Below are 21,523 nucleotides of genomic sequence, written 5' to 3' on the forward strand. Positions count from 1 at the left end.
TTCTTGGTTGCCAGAGTGACAAACCCATAGCAACCCCACAAGCCAGCCAACAATGAACCAAATACAGCAGGAGTTTCTTAATATGGGCAAGCTGTGGTGGCACTCCCATCGGTTTAAACGGGTTAATGAGCTGTGGATAGCAACCAAAAGTCACACAAACGGCAAACTAATTCTATTCAAGGCTGGACTCAGTTCAACAGTCAGAAGGAGCAGAGCTGCTCTTCTTGCCCATCATATGAAGACACTGCTGGAGTCTGAATACGGCTCTCTTTGGAGGTCCTTTGGATGCATCCGCCAGGGATAGACCCTAAAACACACCAGTGGAATTGCTTCTTCTTTCCTGGCCTTCGAGAGTGCAAGGAGGAGCTGGACGACGCGGCTGTGAGGAGGCTACAGGAAACTCTGAGTAATTAGAGGTGGTTTGCACCTTTTGGAGACAGCCTTGGATCTCTTGTGAGAACTCTGTGCTTTAATGTAACAGGCCTGCGTACTTCATATTACTACTGATTTTTACTCATTTACTCAGACCTGTACCTGTGGACAGAACCAGAGCAGCTCTGAGAGGAAAACTTTATTTTATCACACTTGACAGAACACAAGACTTAATATTGGATCTTAATATGTGCGTGTCCATGTGTATGGACATGTGCAGGTATGTATGTATGTATATGTATACATATGTATATTTAGTGTGTACATGTCTATAAATAGGAATAGTAGTGGTACAATAGTTATAACAAGCTATATAGTTTATGTCTTCCATATTTCCAACCATATCCATAATCACATACTGTGTATGCTGCCATTGTATATAGTGTATTATCTTACTTTTTTCACTGATTGTACTTATTTGTATTTTTGTATTTTCTTCTGATATCTGTACCTGAGCTGAGGTGATGCAAAAATTCCCCCGTTGTGGGATCAATAAAATCTCATCTTATCTTAGCTTAGCTTAGCTTATCTTATCTTAATATACCTTCTACTGATGCAAAGTCTATGTTTTCTACTGTATGTTTTTGCTTTTGAAAAAGGGGGATACCAAAAATGTGGGACTTTAACATCACTCACCATTTTTGGAGTACTCTGAACTTAATACTTTTATTCTATCCTGTCTTCCTTCTCTCACCCCAACCAATCACAGCAGATGGCCCCGCCCCTCCCTGAGCCTGGTTCTGCTGGAGGTTTCTTCCTGTTAAAAGGGAGTTTTTCCTTCCCACTGTCGCCAAAGTGCTGCTGATAGGGGGTCATATGATTGTTGGGTTTTTCTCTGTATGTATTATTGTACTACTGTGCAATATAAAGCACCTTGAGGCGACTATTGTTTTGATTAAGCGCTATACAAATAAAATTGAATTGAGTACCTTTGTGAAATCAGCAGTGCAGCACTGTTTTAAAATCCTAAAGAAGACCCCACAGCTGTTACAGATTTGGTTGTTGTGTCTGTTACCTGGTTTCCCATAATATCTCTGATTGTAACGCTTCCCAAAAACTCGTCTTCTCTGCGTTGTAAGCTGACGAGGTGAGTCACGCAGATCTCTAGTTTTTATCTCCAGTATTAGATAAGAACTTGTTTCCTCTCGGTGGAAGTAAACAACACATTTCACGCCCAGTCTTGTCGGGTTTGTGCGTCACATTTCAGACATTTGCATTTTTAAAGCATGAATTTAATCCTGCGTGTGCTTTAATAACGCCCCCTCCTGCTCTGTCTCTCTGCCAGTTATTGAAGCCGTGTCTCTCCAGGGGAGGAAGGAGGAGACCGGTCTGCAGTCGACGGGCTCCTACGTGATAGGAAACACCTCCTTGGACTTTCAGAGGGGGAACGACCGGCAGACACTCAGGACGCACGGCCCACTCGGCGCTGATTACATCATCAAGGTGAAGCTATCTTCATAGCGAACAGCCTGAGGACTTTGAGCTCCTCACGCACATATTTTATCACAGATACAAGAGCGCAAACGTAAATAAAACAGGCTGCTGCGGGATATTTGGCTTTTGAGGCATTGTTTTAATGAGACGGAGAGCTTGTTGCCCGCGGCACTATTAGAATTTCTGTCAATGAGGCCTAAGTGGAAATGCATTTTCCACTTTGTACTACCAGCATCACAGCCCTCCTTTTTTTCCACTCATAGAAAAGACGAGCTCTTAGTGGGCCGTCGACAGTCGGCTGAATCCAAAATTATTATTCGCTTCTTCTCTAAACATCTGTGGAAAAGTCTGTGTGGGTCTGAAGACGTTAAAGCTTGGAGATGCAGAACAACTCGATCGATGTGCGCTCCTGCTCATCGTCTGCCCATCGTGTAAAAACTGTATGGTCCAAAGTTTGGACTAATGAAAAAGTAAAAACATAAAAACCTCGCAAAAGACAGTTTCTGAACTGTACATAGTTGAATTTCACAATAATGTAAAAGAAATCATATTCAAAACCTTTTAATGTGAAATTTTTAGTCACACAAATGAAGAAAATGCTATTTTCATATGAAAAGTTGTACCACAAGTATTAGTAGGTCGTCTTATTCAATAGAAATATTAATTTCACTCGCTGAATATGTTTAAACTTTGCACCATAAAGTTTTTAGACATCGCAGACGGTCGATCGTGACGTGATTTGTAGCTCAAATCTCCAAGTCAGAGTTTCCAGATGCAGATTAATTAAAAAAGCTAAACCATCATCAATCAATATGATGGTTTCTAGAAAGTCCATCCAACCAAAGGCTGCTCTGAGCTGCCTGAGTGACACAGACAGCAGAGAAACTCCTTTAACATGGAGCCGCTGTCATCACTGTTCAGGAAATAAACGACAGTTTAATGGAGCAGACGCAGTTTCTCCATCGTATCCCGTCAGAGAAACAAAAGTGGCCTCTCTGCTGTGTGGATGATTTGTCCGCTTCGTTTTGGGATCAGAGCGCTGACCACCGTCCGTCTGCTGCTGATCCTCACCCGCCTGGACCCGGTTACTCAGGTAGAAGTATCTCTGCCCGCCGATGTGGGCACAAGCTGCAGATTATGGTTATTTCATGCAGGCTGGAGGGCAGAATTTTGCAGATTAAAGTGTTGCATTGTTTTATTAATTCGGCTCAGTCAGAAACTTATTCAGTCTTGTCTTCGGCTCTTTTGTTTCCTCGTCTTTGTGCCCACTGGTGCCCAGCAGCAGCGGGTTTGCTATCAGTTACGCTCTGTAATTGCAATTACTTTGGTGACAAATATGACACATTACCATCTGTCTGAAAGCTCGGTGTGCAGACGATACTTTCAGTGCACAAAGCTAAATCTAATCCAGAGCTGCAGAGTGTGTGATGAATGACTCAAACGCCTTCTATATTAAAAAAGGAGGGCTGCTGGAAAGTGCTCGTCTTACCAAAGCAACAGTTTGAAAGCTGTAAGGATCAAATCCTTCACTTTATGATGGGAATTTCAAAAGCCTTAAATCTTTTTGCATTTTTGCAGGTTCATCTTTTTAGGACTAAATGCTTAAAAACGGGTGAATTACACGGTAGATTTGGTTTGATAAACCATGCAGAGCTTGACTTTGTCCTTCTCCCCTCTGCCCGCTGTGTCCACCCTCTTCTGTTGTGCTGTGCAGATAAAGTACGGAGGCTTCAAGGACACCGTTGTCCAGTTTCTGTTCTACAAACCAATTCGATACCAGTGGAGAGAGACGGACTTCTTCCCCTGCTCGGTCACATGCGGAGGAGGTGAGCTGACCGTCGTCGTGATTAAAAATGCTTTTAGATTCACTTTTAGAGTGTAAGAGCGGTAACAGCGTGGTCGCTTCCCTCCCTCAGGCTACCAGCTGAACTCTGCCGAGTGCACAGACATCCGGTCCAACCAGACGCTGCCCGAGCACCACTGTGACAGCTACCCTGAAAACACCAAACCCACTCCAAAGCTCAAAGAGTGCAACATGGACCCCTGCCCGGAGAGGTGCGGACCGCTGCTGGCTGCAGCGTAGCAGCTTCGGCATCGACACTGTTTTACCTGTTTATAGTCACCAGTGTTGGTCAAGTTACGTGAAAAAAGTAACCAGTAACTAATTACTGATTACTTCCCCCAAAAAGTAATCCCGTTACTTTACTGATTACTTATTTTCAAAAGTAATTAATTACTTAGTTACTTTTTAAAAACACGATCTACAACCTGAATAGGTGATAAAGTGATAGATCTTTCAGCCCAATTCTACTTTTTCTGCATAATCATCATACAAAATGTAATCAAATGGAAAAGTCTCTTTTTAAAACTTGTTTTATTAGTTTTAATCTTTTAACTTTATGCATCAAGCAAAGATTTAATTATCTGCAACATTCTCTGACTGGAAGAAATTAGTTTAACATTTAAACCTATTTTCTGCACATTCCAGCACATAAAATAAAATATTTTTGTGTGTTTACACTCAGTCTTTCAAATAGATGCAAGTAAAACACAGCAGAAAATAAATAAAGTCAAAGACTAGCGGTCCTGTTGCTCTATTTTCACCTGTAAAGCAGGAGTGGGGCAGGCGGAGGGTTACCCTGGTGCAGGTGTGCAGCGGTCAGTGGAAGAATCCGCGAGTTTCTCTGTGAGTTTCCCATTACGTCGTAGCTACTCGGTGCTTGTTTGGAAGTTTAGGGGTTTTTTCGCTGTAAAAAGAAGTTTTCTTCCCACGCACAACGGACACTAATGTTTTTGTCACTTTTTATGGAATCAAACTCAAAGTAAGGTCAGTACTTCCACGCTTTAAACGCTGCACGCTCATACTCTCTCTGCACTCGATATATGATCCATTGTTGATCTGCACACAGCTGTTGTCACGAACGTCGCACTCGCTTACGTCACTGTCATGAGACATTCTCGCAAAAAAATCATGGCTTTAGTAACGCAGTAACGCAGCGTTCCTACGGGAAAGTAACGGTAATCTAATTACCAATAGTAATCCCTTACTTTACTCGTTACTTGAAAAAAGTAATCGGATTACAGTAAAAAAAAACAAGTAATCGGATTACAGTAACGCGCTACTGCCCATCTCTGATAGTCATCGTCTCCTTCCTCCGCTGCAGCGTGTTAACTGTAGCCGACAGATTAGCATCAACGTTTTTAAATCTGGCACATTGACACCACAGCACGCCAGCTCCACTGTTGGCCTTCCTGGATCAAATACCAACGTCTCACATAGTGGTTTCATTGACATCAGTGAGGAATATTTTCATATTTTGAAAAAATAGAAAGAAAGATCCAGTTGAGTGGATGCACACGTCTTCATTCAGATGATCTAACAGATGCACGAGTCTGTGAGCCGCATTCAGCCTGAAAGTTTAGTATCAAAGGTCGGGTCACTGCCTAAACTGTAAATAAAGACACAACGCGATGGTTCGCAAATCACATAAAGACATATTTTATATACAACAGAACACAGCAAACATATCAAATATTTAAACTGACAGATTTTAATATTTCATATCAAACATGAGCTCATTTTGAATTTGATGGCAGTGACGTGTCTCAGTCTGCCGTCCACACGTGCAGGTTAAAGCTCGTCATGCAGGAACCTCGTCCCCCTGCAGCTGCTCTCAGCTCACACACCGTCACAGCTGTCCAGCTTTTAGAGACGTGTTGCTGCCTTCAAATTCAAAATGAGCTCACGTCTTTCTTATATTCGTTCGTTTTGTCTTTGGGGGTTTTATTGGGGTCGCACAAAGCAGATTGTGAACACGAGTGTAACCTGAGCTGTGTCAGAGCCTTTGTTATTAAACAAATATGACAGAATGTGTTTGATAGTGATTTTAACAGTGTTTGAATATATGTTAGATACGCTGCAGACATTCATCTGCACCGCCAGCCTCGAACGAGCTCTTAGCGAAGCTTCGTGTAGCTTTCATCTGGACTTTCTAGCAGGCGATTCAAGGCAGGTTAAACCCCGTTACCTCCATGAGGTCACAGCGGCTCCAAAACCATCCAGATTACTACAAACCAGGCCAAAAAAACAAGAAGTGGAATTATCAGAGACGTTTATCATCAAACTAAGAAGCAGTGATCCTAAATAACAACGTCTTCAGTGTTTGCCTTTCATACCCGATTACTTTATTCTGACTTTGAAGGACAAAAGTGGCACTTATCATGTACAGTATGACCTCTGAGCCTGCTGTGTGGTTATCATTGTCACATTTGTCTCCTGCAGTGATGGATTCAAAGCAGTGATGCCTCATGACCGCTTCCAGCCTCTGCCTCGGTGAGTACCTCTAACTCTCGAGATAAAATCAAAGCGTTAAACGAACCTCGACGCACTCGAAAGTAAAAATAAATTACGTTAGAGTCTCACACAAGACACTCAAACCACTGCGATCAGATTTTCAGTTATAGTTAAAAATACTTTGTTAGTTTTTGCTAAGATGATTTTTTCTGAGTTTACACATTGTGTGTTATTTAAAAAAAATCTTCCTTCCACAAAAGTCTGACTTTTCATCTTCAATTGTGAGAAAAATGAAAGAGTTCCTCCGTGGTGTTCCACAGCGTTACCCTTCAATCAACAAAAGCCTCTTTTCTGGTCTTTAGGGAGAGAGAGCTCCACCGTTTGTGTTTGAATTTTGGAGTTCCTCCCAAAAATAAGTTCATGCATGTGGAGTTCCAGCTCGGCAGCGATTGCTGCGCTGGTCTCACTGGTGACTGTTACGCTCTAACAGAGGAGAGAATTATTATTTTTGACGTGATGGTGTCATATTTAGAGCCTCAAAATTAAAGTGGCAAAGCCTGCAGTACCTCTAACGTCCAGCAGAGGCAGCAGTGAGTCAGTCCCCATAGACTCCCACGTTAAAACTTCACAGCAGAAACAAACTGTTTGGTCTCTGTGGGTCATTTCTCCTTCATAACACCTGTACAGGGGGAGGATGGTTTTATAACTCACCTGTTTAAAGCTTATTAAGGCTTAAAGTTTGCATTATTAGGGGCGTGGCCTCTGCTAGCTGTCTGTTAGCTTCACCTGAACTGGACCTCTGCACCGTTTGTGCTGTTGGAGCATTTTAATGATATCATGTGACCAATAACGTGGCTGCTGTGAGGTCACTGTGCTAACAGACCATCTGAGGAGGCGGAGCTCCGGTCTTGGTGCACAGTGAGGGTCTAGGGTTTCATTGGGAAGCTTGTTTGTTGTAAGATTTTTACATGCATGCATATAAATGTAGATATTCTGAAGAGCTTCATTTAAAATGTGTGTATTTTCCAGAAACACACACTTAAAGCTGCAAACTTTGTGCAGATGAAAGCATCTCTATGAGTGTAGCCTCACGTATACACCGTGCAGCACATAAACCCCCAGTCCTGAACTGTGTGCACCCATCGGCCACTCTAACCTTTGACCTACCTTTGAACTCGCAGTGTGCGAATCTCCAGCATTTTGTTGGACTGCATTAGAAGCATTAGACATCGTTGTCATTGTCAGCAGAGTTGCATAATGAGCGTGTCTGCAGACAGCCTGGTTTGAAAAAGGAGCTGGAGAAAGACAAAGACAGTTATGCAGCGATGCTTCCAGCTCTAAAAGCCGTCGGATGTGGAACGCGCATTGATTGCAGTCTATCGAGGCTGATGCACCACTTGCAATGAGACAGACTGTTAATCACCACACTTATCTAATTTAATTACAACATAATGAGACAGAGTCCTGCAGTCTTAATTGTCCTGAAATGGCCTCGTTAATGTCCCTGACCTCCTTTCTGTGTGACAGAGTGTAACGGCGTGCTTGTACTCACTGAGTGCTGAATCTATAGCTTACATAAGTGCAAAGTGGAATCGACATTAGCTGTGGAAAAGTGTCAGAGTTGCTTCGTATTTCAGGCGACACGTTCCTGCCTCTCCGTCTCCCCCCACCCTCGTGTTCCCACCTGGATGTGGGCCTGCACTGATCCACACGAGGCTTCCAGGGAAAGGAACGGGATTCAGACGTGTTCCACGTTGGTGCATAAATGTTATTACATCATTACTTATTAAGATTATTCTCACAGCTTTTATGAAATAAGGTGACCTTTGATCAGACATGAAAGCAGCGAGGACAGGGGGAAGGAAAGGGTCTAAAAATATGAGAGTTTTTGTTCTCTGGTTTGAAGTCGAGTGATTTTAAAGCTGCCTGTCACAGGTGCTGCTGATCTCGCTGCCCAATCACGTGCTCCACACTTCCAGGTGTTTCTTTCCATGCAGGAAGGTTCTGCCCCCTCCTCACCTCCACCTTACTTAGTATCTGGGTACATAAAACTCATTGAGCCTCTTCTGTGTGTGCACAGCTGGGAGCAGGGCCCCTGGACCCAGTGCTCAGTGTCCTGTGGTGAAAATGGGGGCTGGCAAGATCGCAGTGTGCTGTGCGTGGAGGAGGACGCCCACGGGCAGTTCTCCCAGGTGGACGAGTGGAAGTGCACGCACTCCCCGCGACCTGTCGTCCGACAGATCTGCAACACCTTCGCCTGCCCCCAGTGGGTGGCCATGGAGTGGTCACAGGTCAGTGATTGTAATCGTGAAGTATAATCAAAGCTGCTGCAAGGTTATAAAACAAAATCACTTCTGAACATATAGTCAGTGATTTACAAAGCAACATCCACTATGCTGTTTACTACTGCCTTACATTTATAACAGGGTGTTTTGTAGAAACATCACACGTCTCACTGCATGTGGTGCATGTCTAAAAACAGACTCACCATTGCAGTGGCAGGTCAGACTCTGACTGTGTCTAAGCAGTTAAAGCGTTTCTGGATGAGTGATGTTCAAACGCTCAGTGACCAACGCGTCAATCAGCGCTCGATTCACTGACAGCAAGAGTTTGATGCAGCCTTAATTACTGAACATGGTTAACGTGTGTGTGTGTGTTACCCGTCGCAGTGCACGGTGACGTGTGGCCGAGGGCTGCGCTACCGAGTGGTTCTGTGCATCGACCACCGCGGGCAGCACGTCGGAGGCTGCCAACCGTCACTCAAGCCTCACGTGAAGGAGGACTGCCTGGTCCCCGTGGCCTGCCACAAGCCCAGAGGTGGGACACTGAGGACTTACAGCAGTGTGTGTGTGTGTACCTGTTTAGATGTCTTTGTGGGGTCCAAAAATTTGAATGTTAGTATAATGAGTGTGAAGGTATTTCTGTGGTTTAGTGTCAGGGTTACAGTTAGGTTATGGTTTGGGTAAGCGGCTAGAGAAGCATTATGTCAATGAGATGTCCTCACTAAAATAGCAAAACAAGAATGTGTGTGTGTGTGTTTACCTGTTTAGACATCTTTGTGGGGACCAAAAATTTGAATGTTAGTATAATGAGTTTGAAGGTATTTCTGAGACTCACAATGTGGTTTTAGTGTCAGGGTTACAGTTAGGTTATGGTTTGGGTTATGTGTCCATTTTTGATGGTTTGGGTTAAGCGGCTAGGGAAAGCATTATGTCAATGAGATGTCCTCACTAAAATGACAAAACAAGAATGTGTGTGTGTGTTTTAAATAAGCTAAGAGAACAACTGAGAAGCATTTTAAATTTTAAATGTTTATTTTACAAACATTATGAGATGTTTTAATTGTGTGTGTGTGTGTGTGTGTGTGTGGTATTATTGCTGTAAATGTGATTTAATTGGAAAACACTCGTTGTACAGTGGACTGTTTAAAATTATTAGGGCAGCGCTGAGCTGTGGAGCACAGGAGGGTCTTTAGCAAATATTTAAATCTGTCTTGTGAACTTTATGAAAGACAGGAGATAAATGTGAGGATGAAATGTGTGTCTTGGTTAAATAACATCCATCTGGAGGCCGGCCTCCCTCCCAGCTGTAGATGTCCTTTAATGTGAGACTGAATCTGACGGACTTGTTGCTGTGATAATGGAAAAAGTTTTTTCTAAAAGTACCAAAAATATTTCCAGTGCTGAACTTTTTATTGCTAAGAAACAAAATTCTGAGCTGCGGCCGAGCTCGGAGCAGCTGATGCTGAACATCAGCAGCTGTGTCAGACGTCTTTCTTTTGTCTCTGTCAGAGTCCCTGCCGGTGGAGGCGAAGCTTCCCTGGTCAAAACAAGCCCACGAACTGGAGGAACACTACACCGCTACAGAAAACCCCACGTGAGTGCAGACACACAGACAGTCGCTCAGATGCATTTGAAGACAGAAGCAAACATCCTGTGAGCTCAGGATACGACGCTGTCAGGGTTATCGTCTGCTCTCAACACTTCAGTGCTTTTTAATAAACAGCTTGTCTTCTTTTCATAAATACGAATCATCCCCTCATTAACTCTGCTGTTATCAGCTGCTTTCACAATGCATCTTAACTTTACAACACACACACACACACACACATACACACACACACCTGATCCATTCAAAGGTGTCTCCATTCATTCAGTCCTTTGTCTGCAGCACATCACAGCAGTGCTGTAGACAAAGCTCTGCACAGATGTGCTGCATGGTGACAGATGTGTTCTAGTTTATCACAGCACACACATTTGTGTGTATTTCAGTTCCATTTATATAACACCAAATATAACATTTTATTTATATATACATATATATATATATATATATATATTAATAATTCTATATAACAGAATGTTTTTGACCTGATTGTTATCGTGATTCTTAGATGCCTCTGATTCCTCATATATATTAATGTATATAATATATTAAATTATATATTAATTAATATATATATATATATATATATATATATATATATATATATATATATAAATATAACATATTATATATTAATATATTAATTAATATATATATATATATATATATATATATATATATATTAATTAATATATATATATATATATATTAATTAATATATATATATTAATTAATATATTAACATATAATTTAATATATTATATACATTAATATATATGAGGAATCAGAGGCATCTAAGAATCACGATAACAATCAGGTCAAAAACATTGTTGATCTTTATCGTTTGATTAGCTCTGCTGCACGAGCTCAGAAAGAAGGCCCTGAGCTCGACCCCACCACCTGGGCAGAGCCTCTCTGTGTAAAGCTGGGCTCACACTCTGCCATTTTTGGCTCATTTTGAGCCGATTTTTCAGTCGTGCGTCGTGCATGGTGAAGTATATGTGAGGTAACGGGAAGCAATTAACACCTCACGACCAGCTGCCGATCATCAGTCGCTTGGTCGTAAGAAAATCAAACCTGTTTGAAATCCTGTCGGCCGTCGTGAGGGTGTCACCGCAGCCTCTCACACTGCGCACGCGCAAACACAGAAATGGAAGTGAAAAGACGGAGCAGCATGGCGGCGTGTGATCTGGACACAAGCGATGGAGGCACAAGTTGTGGAACTTTGGCTCATCCGAGCCTTTTTGATGTGGCCTCACAAAATCATCACGACCACAACAACCGTGAAAATAGTTAATATGAAATCAGCTGCCTGATCATGTTTTTCATTAGCAATTTAGCAAAGTTGATGGTGGTGTGTCTGTGTGAGTGAAAGACAGAGACGGAGAGCGAGCGACAGATTTTCTGTTATAAGCTTCATGTTATGGACGCACAGTGTGAGCACTCAGGTCGCATCAGAGCATCGTGACCTATGAACTCCTAACCCCTGCGAGTCAATCGTGCAGTTTGAGCAGAAGCTGAATAACGCCACTGAAAAAATCGCACAGTGTCTGTCCAGCTTTAGCCCTGCGTCAGGCTGTAGGTAGACCCCGCCTCCTGCCCTACGGTAGCCGGGATAGGCTCCATGGAGAAGTGAGTGCAGGCAGGGTGGAGATGAGTGATGAGCTGAAGAAGATGATGTTCACAGCGCTCAGTGCTTTAACAGTTCCTACCCATGATGAGCATTTGTTAATAATTTTTCCTTGAACTCATCCCAAGCCGTCTTCGTTTGGGTGATTCAGGAGGAAGTCGTGTTTGGAGAACTCTTCTCCTCAAACAATCCTCACGCAGGCCTGAGGTTGGTCATAAGTTATTGTTCTCCTGGATTAAGTTGGTGGCTGAGTAACCGCTGTGTTCCTGCTTGTGTCTGACGATGAAAGGTAAAAAGAAAGAAAGACCTCCAACTTGCTCGCTCCAGCTCCTACGACCCAATGCAACCAGGAGGGACGAGGGTTAGCTCAGCCCACCGCAACTTCCAAGCTAGCAGGAATTATCTGTTCATGCTAGCATTGACTGTGCCTGTAACACACATGCAGCACACACGTGCTACACATTTACAGGAGCTAGCAAAGACACCATGACGACAATAATCAGGGTGGCTAAATATACAGTATATGTGTGTTTTACAGTGTTGGAAGAGAAATGACACCCACCTCTCCCACAGGGAGAGTAGAAAAGGGGGGAGGCCAAAGGGGTACCCCATATTTATAGGGTTGCACCAAAGAAGAAGGGCTCCAACTGAAAATGAACATAACTACAGGCTTGGAGGTCCTAAAAGTCGGGTATAAAGGAACGGTTTGGGTGCTATAACACGTGTAATTATAACAATATGTAATTTATGACCCGGTTACAGCAGCTGGACCGAGAGCACATCAGAAGGTTGTGTAGACCTCCTGTCTCCTCCAGGACAGCAGCTGTCTCAGTACTCAGCCTCCGACATCCTGTGACTGAAAACGAGACGTATCAGTTTGTTGATACTTAATCGTCCATAGAGAGTCGTGGCTTTCATCAGGCTGCATGTGCACATTCAACCAAACCCAGGTCAGTTAACCTCCTGTAGACCCTGTAGACCCTGCTCCAAAAACGTCACGCTCACACCATGAGGTGGCTGACTTGGTTGGTGGGTTACTGCTAGTCCTACATTAGCTTACGCTCGCTAACTGGTGACAGAACAAAAGCTCAGAGTAAAGTGTTGGTAAAACGAGGATAAACTGTGCTCTTTCACTCTGTCTCTTCAGCAGTAAGTGTTCTTCATCATGTGTTAGCTGTTAGCGGTTAGTGAAGCACTTTAAAAGTGAGGAGACCACAGCCTGTTTCTCTGAGGTTTATTACCTCAGAAGTATTCACTCACCCATCCAAATGATTGATTCAGCTGTTCCATCACATCCATGGACACAGGTGTATGAAATCAAGCTCCTGCAAACATTTGTGAACGAGCGGCTCGCTCTCAGGAGCTCAGTGAACTCCAGCGTGGTGCTGATGCCACCTGTGAAATGTCCTTACAAATGCACATCTGGAAGAATGGTCAACCATTCCCATGAACACACTGCGAAATATTGTGGAAAGTATAATTCCCTCGAAGCACAGGCAGACGCAAGTGGTTTTCTGTCATTGGTTTATTTGAAGACTTCTCTCCAAAGCCACCGTGAAAACTATACAGCATTAACAAAATAAAACTCAGCGTAAGACACAGCAGTAAAAACACTGTACAACAAACACGATAAATAAATAAATAAATACCTCGTTGGCTGCAAAAAGGGAGGTTTCCTTTAACCGTTTAACCGTGTGTAGTTAAAGTCCACTTAACATGTCTTTCAATAAAAACCATCCTTTCTGCGCGCTTACAGGTGTTTTTCTTCTTTTTACCCAAAGAGGAAACTAGCGCAACTTGTAAGCGAACGTGACTTTCAAAATAAAAGCACCAAAACATTGACTACAAAAAACAAACAAAGTAATGTACAAAACAATTTACAATCATGACATGGATCTTGACAAGATAAAGAAATAATACAAATTAGATACAATGTCATCCTGCCAGCAGCTACAGAAAGCATTCCCAGAAGAGCTGAAGCTGTTACAGCTGCAAAGTATTTTTAGACGTTTTGTCCTGACAGTGTGAATGTAGCAGAAAAGTTTGTGTCTGTCATTACAGCAGATGGGGAGCGCCTGATTGGGCGTCTCCATACTTTCATACGTTTGTAGATGAGAGTTCAGCTTTTATACTGAAGAGCACGTTTGTTTCATTTAGTAAAACTTGAACCCAGAAGTCTTGAAACACCGTGTAAGAGCTTCATGTCGCTCTGACGCAGTCTACGCTTCTTTTTCAGGTAGCATAAACCCTTTGCAGGTACACACACACACACCAGGACTGTGTGAATCTGTCTGGCTGTGTTTCCTCTCCCACCGCGGCTGATGATAAGCATGTGATTATCTCCTGCTGCTCAGGGTCTGGTCAGCTCTGATAGCCTCCCTGGGATCCGTCAGCTTTCTGAGCTCACACACACCTCAAACACTTGGCAGACACACATTTGCTCATCAAAGACTTTGCAAACACGCTCTCGAAACACCTCCCGCGCACGCGCCCTCAGCGGGCGCCAACAAATCGTCTTCACACGCAGCCAAGCGAATCTTATCTGAGCCACGTTAATTTGGTGAGCATGTGAGGCTCATACTGGAAACGTGGTAATTACACCGCATGCTGCAAAAAGCATATTAAAGGGGAGAAACGCGTGCTGTTAACACTGACTGATGCTCATCGGGTCTCTTTGCGTTTATCCATTCCACCTGAGCACAGCTGACAGCAGCATAGATATAAACGTGACCACACCCTTGCATTATTAGGGGCGTGGCCTCTGTGACTGACAGGTGGATGGTGACACAGGCTTCACCTGAACTGCACATCTGGACTATGTTTGTGCTGTTGGAGCCTTTTTGGGATGATTATATGGCTGCTGTGAGGTTAGCCGCACTAACAGATTGTCCAGGAAGTCTGAGCTCCAGCTTGGGTGAAGTCGTGTCCAAATTCATGGGCTGCATCCTCCTGCGGCCGCATTTGTAGACCGATTACGTCACAGCGACGCGCCGAAGGCTGTCCAAATTCGTAGACTCCTCCAAATGCAGCCGACAAATGCGTCCTCCTTTTCCCCGAATTTGAAGGATGGGTCGGGTGTGTCCTTCGTGGCCCACCATATCCCAGAATTCATAGCGTGGCCCAGCCAAACTCCAGTTTCCAACAATGGCGGCCGCTACTAAGTTTTAAAATTACTCTTACTAATCTTTCTGGGTCACAAAATAAACTTTTAACATATTTTCAGGCCAGAAAGTAGCTGTGTAAACATCAAATATCTGCTCGTTTATCAAGATATCGCATATTTGCAAAAATGCTTCGACGTTTTCGGAGCATCTGCTACCCACCAGCTCGATAGCTCGCCGGGAGCTCGAGGGTCACTGAAGCCGCCGAGAACGGCACAACTCCCGGCACATCATTTTCACATCACCGTGGTCTTTCGCTGCTCAGGTTAAATGTAATATATAAGTCACTTAGACAACCTAAAAATGTTATTGTTGGGCTTTTTTCAGTGTTTTGTTTGTTCGTGAGTAAATCGGTTTGGCTGAGATTAAAGTTATTAGATTAAATAAAACTTTATTAATCCCCCAGGTGGGTTCCTCCTTGGTTTTCACACAGCTGAATAAACGTCAAACAGAAAACTGATTAAACAGAAGTGTGAGACGGTCGAGAGTTTCCTCCAGTGTCCTGTTATATTTTAGATAGCAAGGAGCAGACGGCTGAATTTATTAAACTCCACCGAGACAGCGGTGACGCTAATCAGAAGGCTAGACCGTCCAATTTCACGGCCGTTTACTTCCGGCCTACACGACCTTCTGAGGACCCGACCCACGTAGACCGCGAAGGCCGGGTCCTCGGGAGGATGCAGCCCATGAATTTGGACACGTGGATGCAGCTTGATAAGCTAGTTAGCATTAGCATTACAGATAATGAACTCCCAGACCTGTCAATCATTTGTGGGACGCACCACAGACATCAGAGGATTACCCAGAAGTCCTGCAGTCACGCCTCGGTGCGGTGGAGACGATGCAGACGAGGCGTCTTTAATGTTGTGGCTGATCGTGCACATATACCGTGGTTTTATAAATCCAGCCTGATCGCAGCTATATTCTGCATTTTTCCCTCCTTATTTCTGCACGTTTCCGTCTCACCTGTCAGACGGTGACTGAGCTCTACCTCCCAGTCACAGAACTGTGTCTAAATATATGCCACCTCCCCTCCAGGGAGCTGAGCGTCGGACCTCCAGGGAACTTATCTCTCTGCTTATTTGTCTTAACAAGCTCACGGTCGCACATTTCCTGCTGTGCATCTGCCAGTCAGCGGCTTCAGGCTGTCATTACATAAAGCAGCTCCAGTTATTATTCCTCGCTTTACTGCCAGGCAGCAGTGATTCCAGCGGCGTTGGCTGTGCTGTTTCCTCAGTGTGACGGTGTGTTTGTCCATCATATTATCTGCTGTGCATAGACAGAGTTGTGTGTGCCGGTTTTACACACAGTAGAAGCCTGTATAAAAAATTTTCTAAAATTACAGAATGTTTAAGTAAGTTAAAGTTTAATATAATTGCAATATCAGAAACATGGCTCGATAATGAGAAAATTAGTGAAATGGAACTGGAAGGATACGAATTATTTACAATGAACAGGGTGAATAAAAAAGGAGGCGGTGTTGCCTTATATGTAGATAAAGTTTTGAAATGTAGTCTGATTGAATGTATGTCAAGCACCATAGATAACGTATTGGAATGTGTCACTATTGAAATCCATGTTGAAAAAGCTAACAATATAATTATAAGTTGCATCTATAGGACACCAGGTTCATGCCTTGAGACATTCAATGAAAAACTTGCTGCTATGTTTAGCAACCTAAATGATAAAAAAGTGCAAATAATTTGTGGTGATTTTAATATAGATTTGCTAAACCCAAATGGACATCAGAAAACAACAGATTTCATAAATACAATGTAGAGTAACTCCCTTTTCCCTGTAATTATAAAACCAAGTAGAATAACAATTGATACAGCTACATTGATAGATAATATATTCACAAATAAAATTGACCATGAAATAGTAGGTGGACTTCTTATAACTGATATAAGCGATCATCTTCCTGTTTTTGCAATTTTTCAAAATTATTTTGGGATTAAAACTAAACAAAAGAATCAAATATTTGATATGATACGACTTAGAACAACAAGAGCCATTGCTGCCCTCCAGGTGGACTTAAAGGAACACAATTGGAATGAGGTTTTTGCAAATGAAGATTCAAATAGTGCATATGATGCATTCTTATCAACTGTAATTTCACTATATGAAAAACATTGTCCTTTAATGAAAATCACTAGAAAGCATCACAGATCAAATAAGCCATGGATCACAAAGGGGATAGAAGATGCATGTAAAAAGAAAAATAATCTATATAAGAGATTCATAAAACAGAGGACAAAAGATGCTGAAATAAAGTACAAGTTATATAAAAATAGATTAGTAAATATTATAAGAACAAGTAAGAAAGAATATTACCACAAATTATTGGAGCAAAGTAGAAGTAACACACAAGAAACATGGAGGATATTAAATAGTATAATCAAAAAGGGCTCAAAAAATAAGAATTATCCAGATTATTTTAAAAAAGATAAAGATATTGTGCTTGATAAAACTAAAGACATTGCAAATGAATTTAATGATTTCTTTGTAAATGTTGGCTTTAATTTAGCAAAAGAAATTCCAGAGACAAGAAATAATAACGACCTAAATAAACATATTACTCAGAATGTGTCCTCCATGTTTATTGGTGCTGTAACTCATAGAGAAATAATTAACATTGTGAAGACATTTAAAAATAAAAAGTCCACTGACTGTTTTGGTATTGACATGATATTAGTTAAAAGTATTATAGAATATATAGTGCAACCTTTCGCATACATTTGTAATCTGTCCTTTCAAACTGGTGTATTTCCCTCACAAATGAAAATAGCAAAAGTTATTCCAATCCATAAAAACGGAGAGAGAAGTCAGTTTACCAATTATAGGCCAATATCACTGCTCCCACAGTTCTCAAAAATTTTAGAAAAGTTATTTGTTAATAGACTTGATAAATATATTGAGAAGCATAATCTCCTAAGTGATAACCAATATGGCTTTAGAGTGAAAAGGTCCACTTCGATGGCAGTGATGGAACTTGTAGAAGGGATATCTAATGCTATAGATAATAAGGAATATACTGTTGGTGTTTTTATAGACTTAAAAAAGGCGTTTGATACGATTGATCATTCTATATTAATGAATAAACTAGAGAGATATGGCATAAGAGGGTTAGCATACAAGTGGATGAAAAGTTACCTGGATGACAGATATCAATATGTCGAATTCAATAATGTAAAATCTAAGCAGTTGAAGGTAACTTGTGGTGTTCCTCAGGGCTCTGTGCTGGGCCCTAAATTATTTATATTATACATAAATGACATATGTAGCATTTCCAAACTGTTAAAATGTGTATTGTTTGCTGATGATACCACTCTGTATTGCTCAGGTAAAAACCTAGAACAGCTTCTGACTACAGCGGAAAAGGAGTTAAATATATTAAAAAACTGGTTTGATGTAAATAAGTTATCATTAAATATAAAGAAAACAAAGTTGATTATTTTTGGCACTAGACAAATGAAAAATGTATCTAAAATCAGGGTTAATGGAATTGAAATTGAAAGAGTGTACGAAAATAAATTTCTTGGAGTGATAATTGATGATAAGCTGAGTTGGAAGTCTCATATAAACCATGTGAAAACAAAAATGTCAAAAACCATTGCTATTCTCTATAAAACAAAGCATGTCCTGAACAAAAAATCATTATACACACTCTATTGTACTCTGTTGCTTCCATATATGACTTACTGTCTGGAGATATGGGGTAATGCATATAAAACGAACACTCTTCCTATTTTCAAGTTGCAAAAAAGAGCTATAAGAATTATAAACCAATCAAACTATATAGAACCAACTAACATTTTGTTTATTAATCTGAATACCCTGAAATTTTATGATTTAGTTGAATATAAAATGGCACAGATAATGTATAAAGCACAAAATAACTTGCTTTGCCCCAGTACTCAGAAGCTGTTCAAAGTCAGAGAGTCAATATGACTTAAGGGGAACAGATTTCTTTAAAAAAAACAAGATAAGGACAAATATAAAGCAGAGATGTGTTTCTGTTAGAGGAGTTAACCTGTGGAATAGTTATGACAGTGATTTAAAAAGGTGTAGTTCATTTTCCTTGTTTAAAAATATGTTTAAAAATAGAGTATTAGAAAAATATATATATCAAGAATGAAAAGAGCAAAAAAAAAAACAAAAACAAAAAACAAAAAAAACCTCTTGATTCTTTTGCTTTGATGTAGTTACTTACTAAGGTGGAAAGTTTTTTGTTTTTTTGTTTTTTTCTTGTTTGTTTGTTTGTTTGTTTTGTTTTTGCTTTGTTTTATTATTTGCTTCGAGCCCTGTGTACAGGAGCTGCATGCTAAAAGATCTTTTGTTAAAAGGGTTGGCGTAATAAGCAAATGCTTCAGCCAATACCTTTTGATTAGCCTTGTTTCATGCTTTCTTGCTTTGTGGTAGATCTTTGCTCTGTCTTCACTGAGATATTTGAATGCTAATCAATAAAAACATATCACCACCATATCACGTTCACTTGATTCCACAAATCACTGTAGAGTGGAAAAAGGGGAATCACTTCAAATGCTTGATTTTTCCTGCAAATGATTTTCAAACTCAGGCGTCGCTCTGGGATCTGGGAATATCGTTCACTTCGACAGGCGTTATTGATGAATCTTTGGAGGTTGGACAATGTGAAATTCAAAATGTAAATGTAAAAACTTAATGTTGAATTTATCAGAAACATATCCTCTCTGGAATTTTCCATGTCTTTATTGGCCCAAAGTTCCCGCCCAGCAACAAGCTCCCTTTACTGCTGCTTTTCCTCCAAGTACCTCAAACCTGCATTATTTGTAGTGGCCAGCAGGGGGCGCCCCCTCTGGAAAACAGCATCTCAACCACATGTTGTTAGCCAATGAGTGAGCAGCGTCCTCGCTCATCACGTCCAGTTTGCTGGCAACGATGTAAATCCTCCGCCCGAGGCTCCACTCACCAGTGGGTGATGTCACAGTGATGTCACGGCCTACAGTCGAGAGACTCAAGCGAATGATCTCATCATACAACACGCAATGACAGGGAAACAACACATACATGTTGACATGTAGGAATGGTGGAGAAACACTTTTATATTTGAAATATGTATAAATATGCAGACTTTCTACTGACAAAAAAATCCAGAAAAACTGAGTTATTCAGGTTTTAAAGCCTCAGGTGGGTTTTAGAGCAGGTGTGCTAATTTAATTTATCTTTTATTTCGCTTAAAAATGTTGAGAGTGACCAGAAATATCAGGATGATGAGCACATTTGTCTTAACACAGATATGTAAGCATGATTATAGCAGTCACACATGTAAGTGGTCACCCACAGGTCCATTCAAGCCAAAGAAGTTTAGCTTTACTTTACTGTAATGTCTTTGGTGCAAATGAAATATTCATCACACTCTAAAAATGTTAAATGAATAAATTGCAGATGCAAGCTGAGCTCGTAACAAAAGAAAGGTTGGAAATGAGCTTTGCAGACATTGAAGTGACCGCGTGACGTCACCACTGAAGGACCTATTGGAGACTTTTGCTCTCGTCCTGTGCAGATTCATACCCGGGCCCTGGTCCCCCTGCAGCATCACCTGCGGCCCTGGCAGGCAAACTCGGGAGGTGAAATGTCAGGTGCTGCTCACTTTCACCAAGACGGAGGTGGACCTTCCAGAGGAGGAGTGTGGCGGGGACAGGCCCCAGCTGGAGAGGCCCTGCAACCACGGGCCGTGTACCAGAGCCACCGCAGTCCGAGACCACGGCGCTCCTTTGCTCCAGGCTGACGACCTGCACAGCTGGGACTTCAGAGGCTTCGCTGCCTGCTCGGCCACGTGTGCTGCCGGTGAGGTTTGCCGATCGGATGCTCGCGGCTGAAATGCTGATGCTTCCTCTAAACATTTTTCTGTATTTCCTCTGCCCAGGGAAGCAGACAGCAGTGGTGAGGTGTGTGAACAGGAAGCAAGATGAGGAGGTGGACGACGCTCTGTGCGATCCATCCAGCAGGCCGTCGGTAATGATCCGCATCTGTAACCCTGAGCCGTGCCCCCCAAGGTAAGAGACCGCAAGGTCACCGAAGACACGGAGAAAGCTCACAGTCTGCATGAGCAGAATCTGAAGCATTTGTGCATCACAAGCATGAATATTAAGCTTCTTCTGTCAAGGAAGAAGGGCGGGGTTGCTTTTTAATAGCTGTGCTAGCAGCTACAGCTGCCTGTGTCAGGCCACGCCCCTAATAATGCAAACATTAAGCCTTAATACAAAACAGCTGTGTTACAAAAACATTCCCCCCCCCGTACAGGTGTTATGAAGGGGGAAACTACGGAGCCCCGCAGGGGACATGGGAGAAAAAAAAATTAAGATGGACTTTTGGGAGATCTCGCAAAACTTTTGCGAGATCTCGCAAAACAAACTCGGGATCTCGCAAAACAAACTCGGGATCTCGCAAAACAAACTCGGGATCTCGCAAAAGTTTTAGCCGCATTCTTCCCGTTAGCTCGAGACCCACTACAGCCGGGAGGAACATCGCTTTCCCGGCACATCGTGCCTCGACCTCCCGGTCGGCTTCGAGCCAGCATCCGAAGAATGCGGCTAAAACTTTTGCGAGATCTTGCAAAAGTTTTGTGAGATCCCGAGTTTGTTTTGCGAGATCCCGAGTTCGTTTTGCGAGATCCCGAGTTCGTTTTGCGAGATCCCGAGTTTG

General features: G+C 42.1%; 1 protein-coding gene across 2 annotated transcripts in view; it reads left to right on the top strand.

Moving 5' to 3' along the window:
• Positions 1-21,523, top strand: part of adamtsl3 (ADAMTS like 3) — a 214,425-nt gene that overhangs the window by 147,930 nt on the left and 44,972 nt on the right. For both annotated transcript variants that reach the window (XM_087833725.1, XM_087833320.1), the window contains exons 9-17: positions 1,718-1,875; positions 3,581-3,692; positions 3,783-3,921; positions 6,149-6,199; positions 8,241-8,451; positions 8,830-8,977; positions 9,952-10,036; positions 20,382-20,665; positions 20,745-20,874. In XM_087833725.1, the coding sequence (XP_087689851.1) occupies positions 1,718-1,875; positions 3,581-3,692; positions 3,783-3,921; positions 6,149-6,199; positions 8,241-8,451; positions 8,830-8,977; positions 9,952-10,036; positions 20,382-20,665; positions 20,745-20,874 (1,318 nt within the window). The remainder of the gene's footprint in view (positions 1-1,717; positions 1,876-3,580; positions 3,693-3,782; positions 3,922-6,148; positions 6,200-8,240; positions 8,452-8,829; positions 8,978-9,951; positions 10,037-20,381; positions 20,666-20,744; positions 20,875-21,523) is intronic.

Source organism: Neolamprologus brichardi, chromosome 1 (assembly GCF_056152115.1).
Source record: "Neolamprologus brichardi isolate AB-2024 chromosome 1, ASM5615211v1, whole genome shotgun sequence".
NCBI classification, from domain to species: Eukaryota; Metazoa; Chordata; class Actinopteri; order Cichliformes; family Cichlidae; genus Neolamprologus; species Neolamprologus brichardi.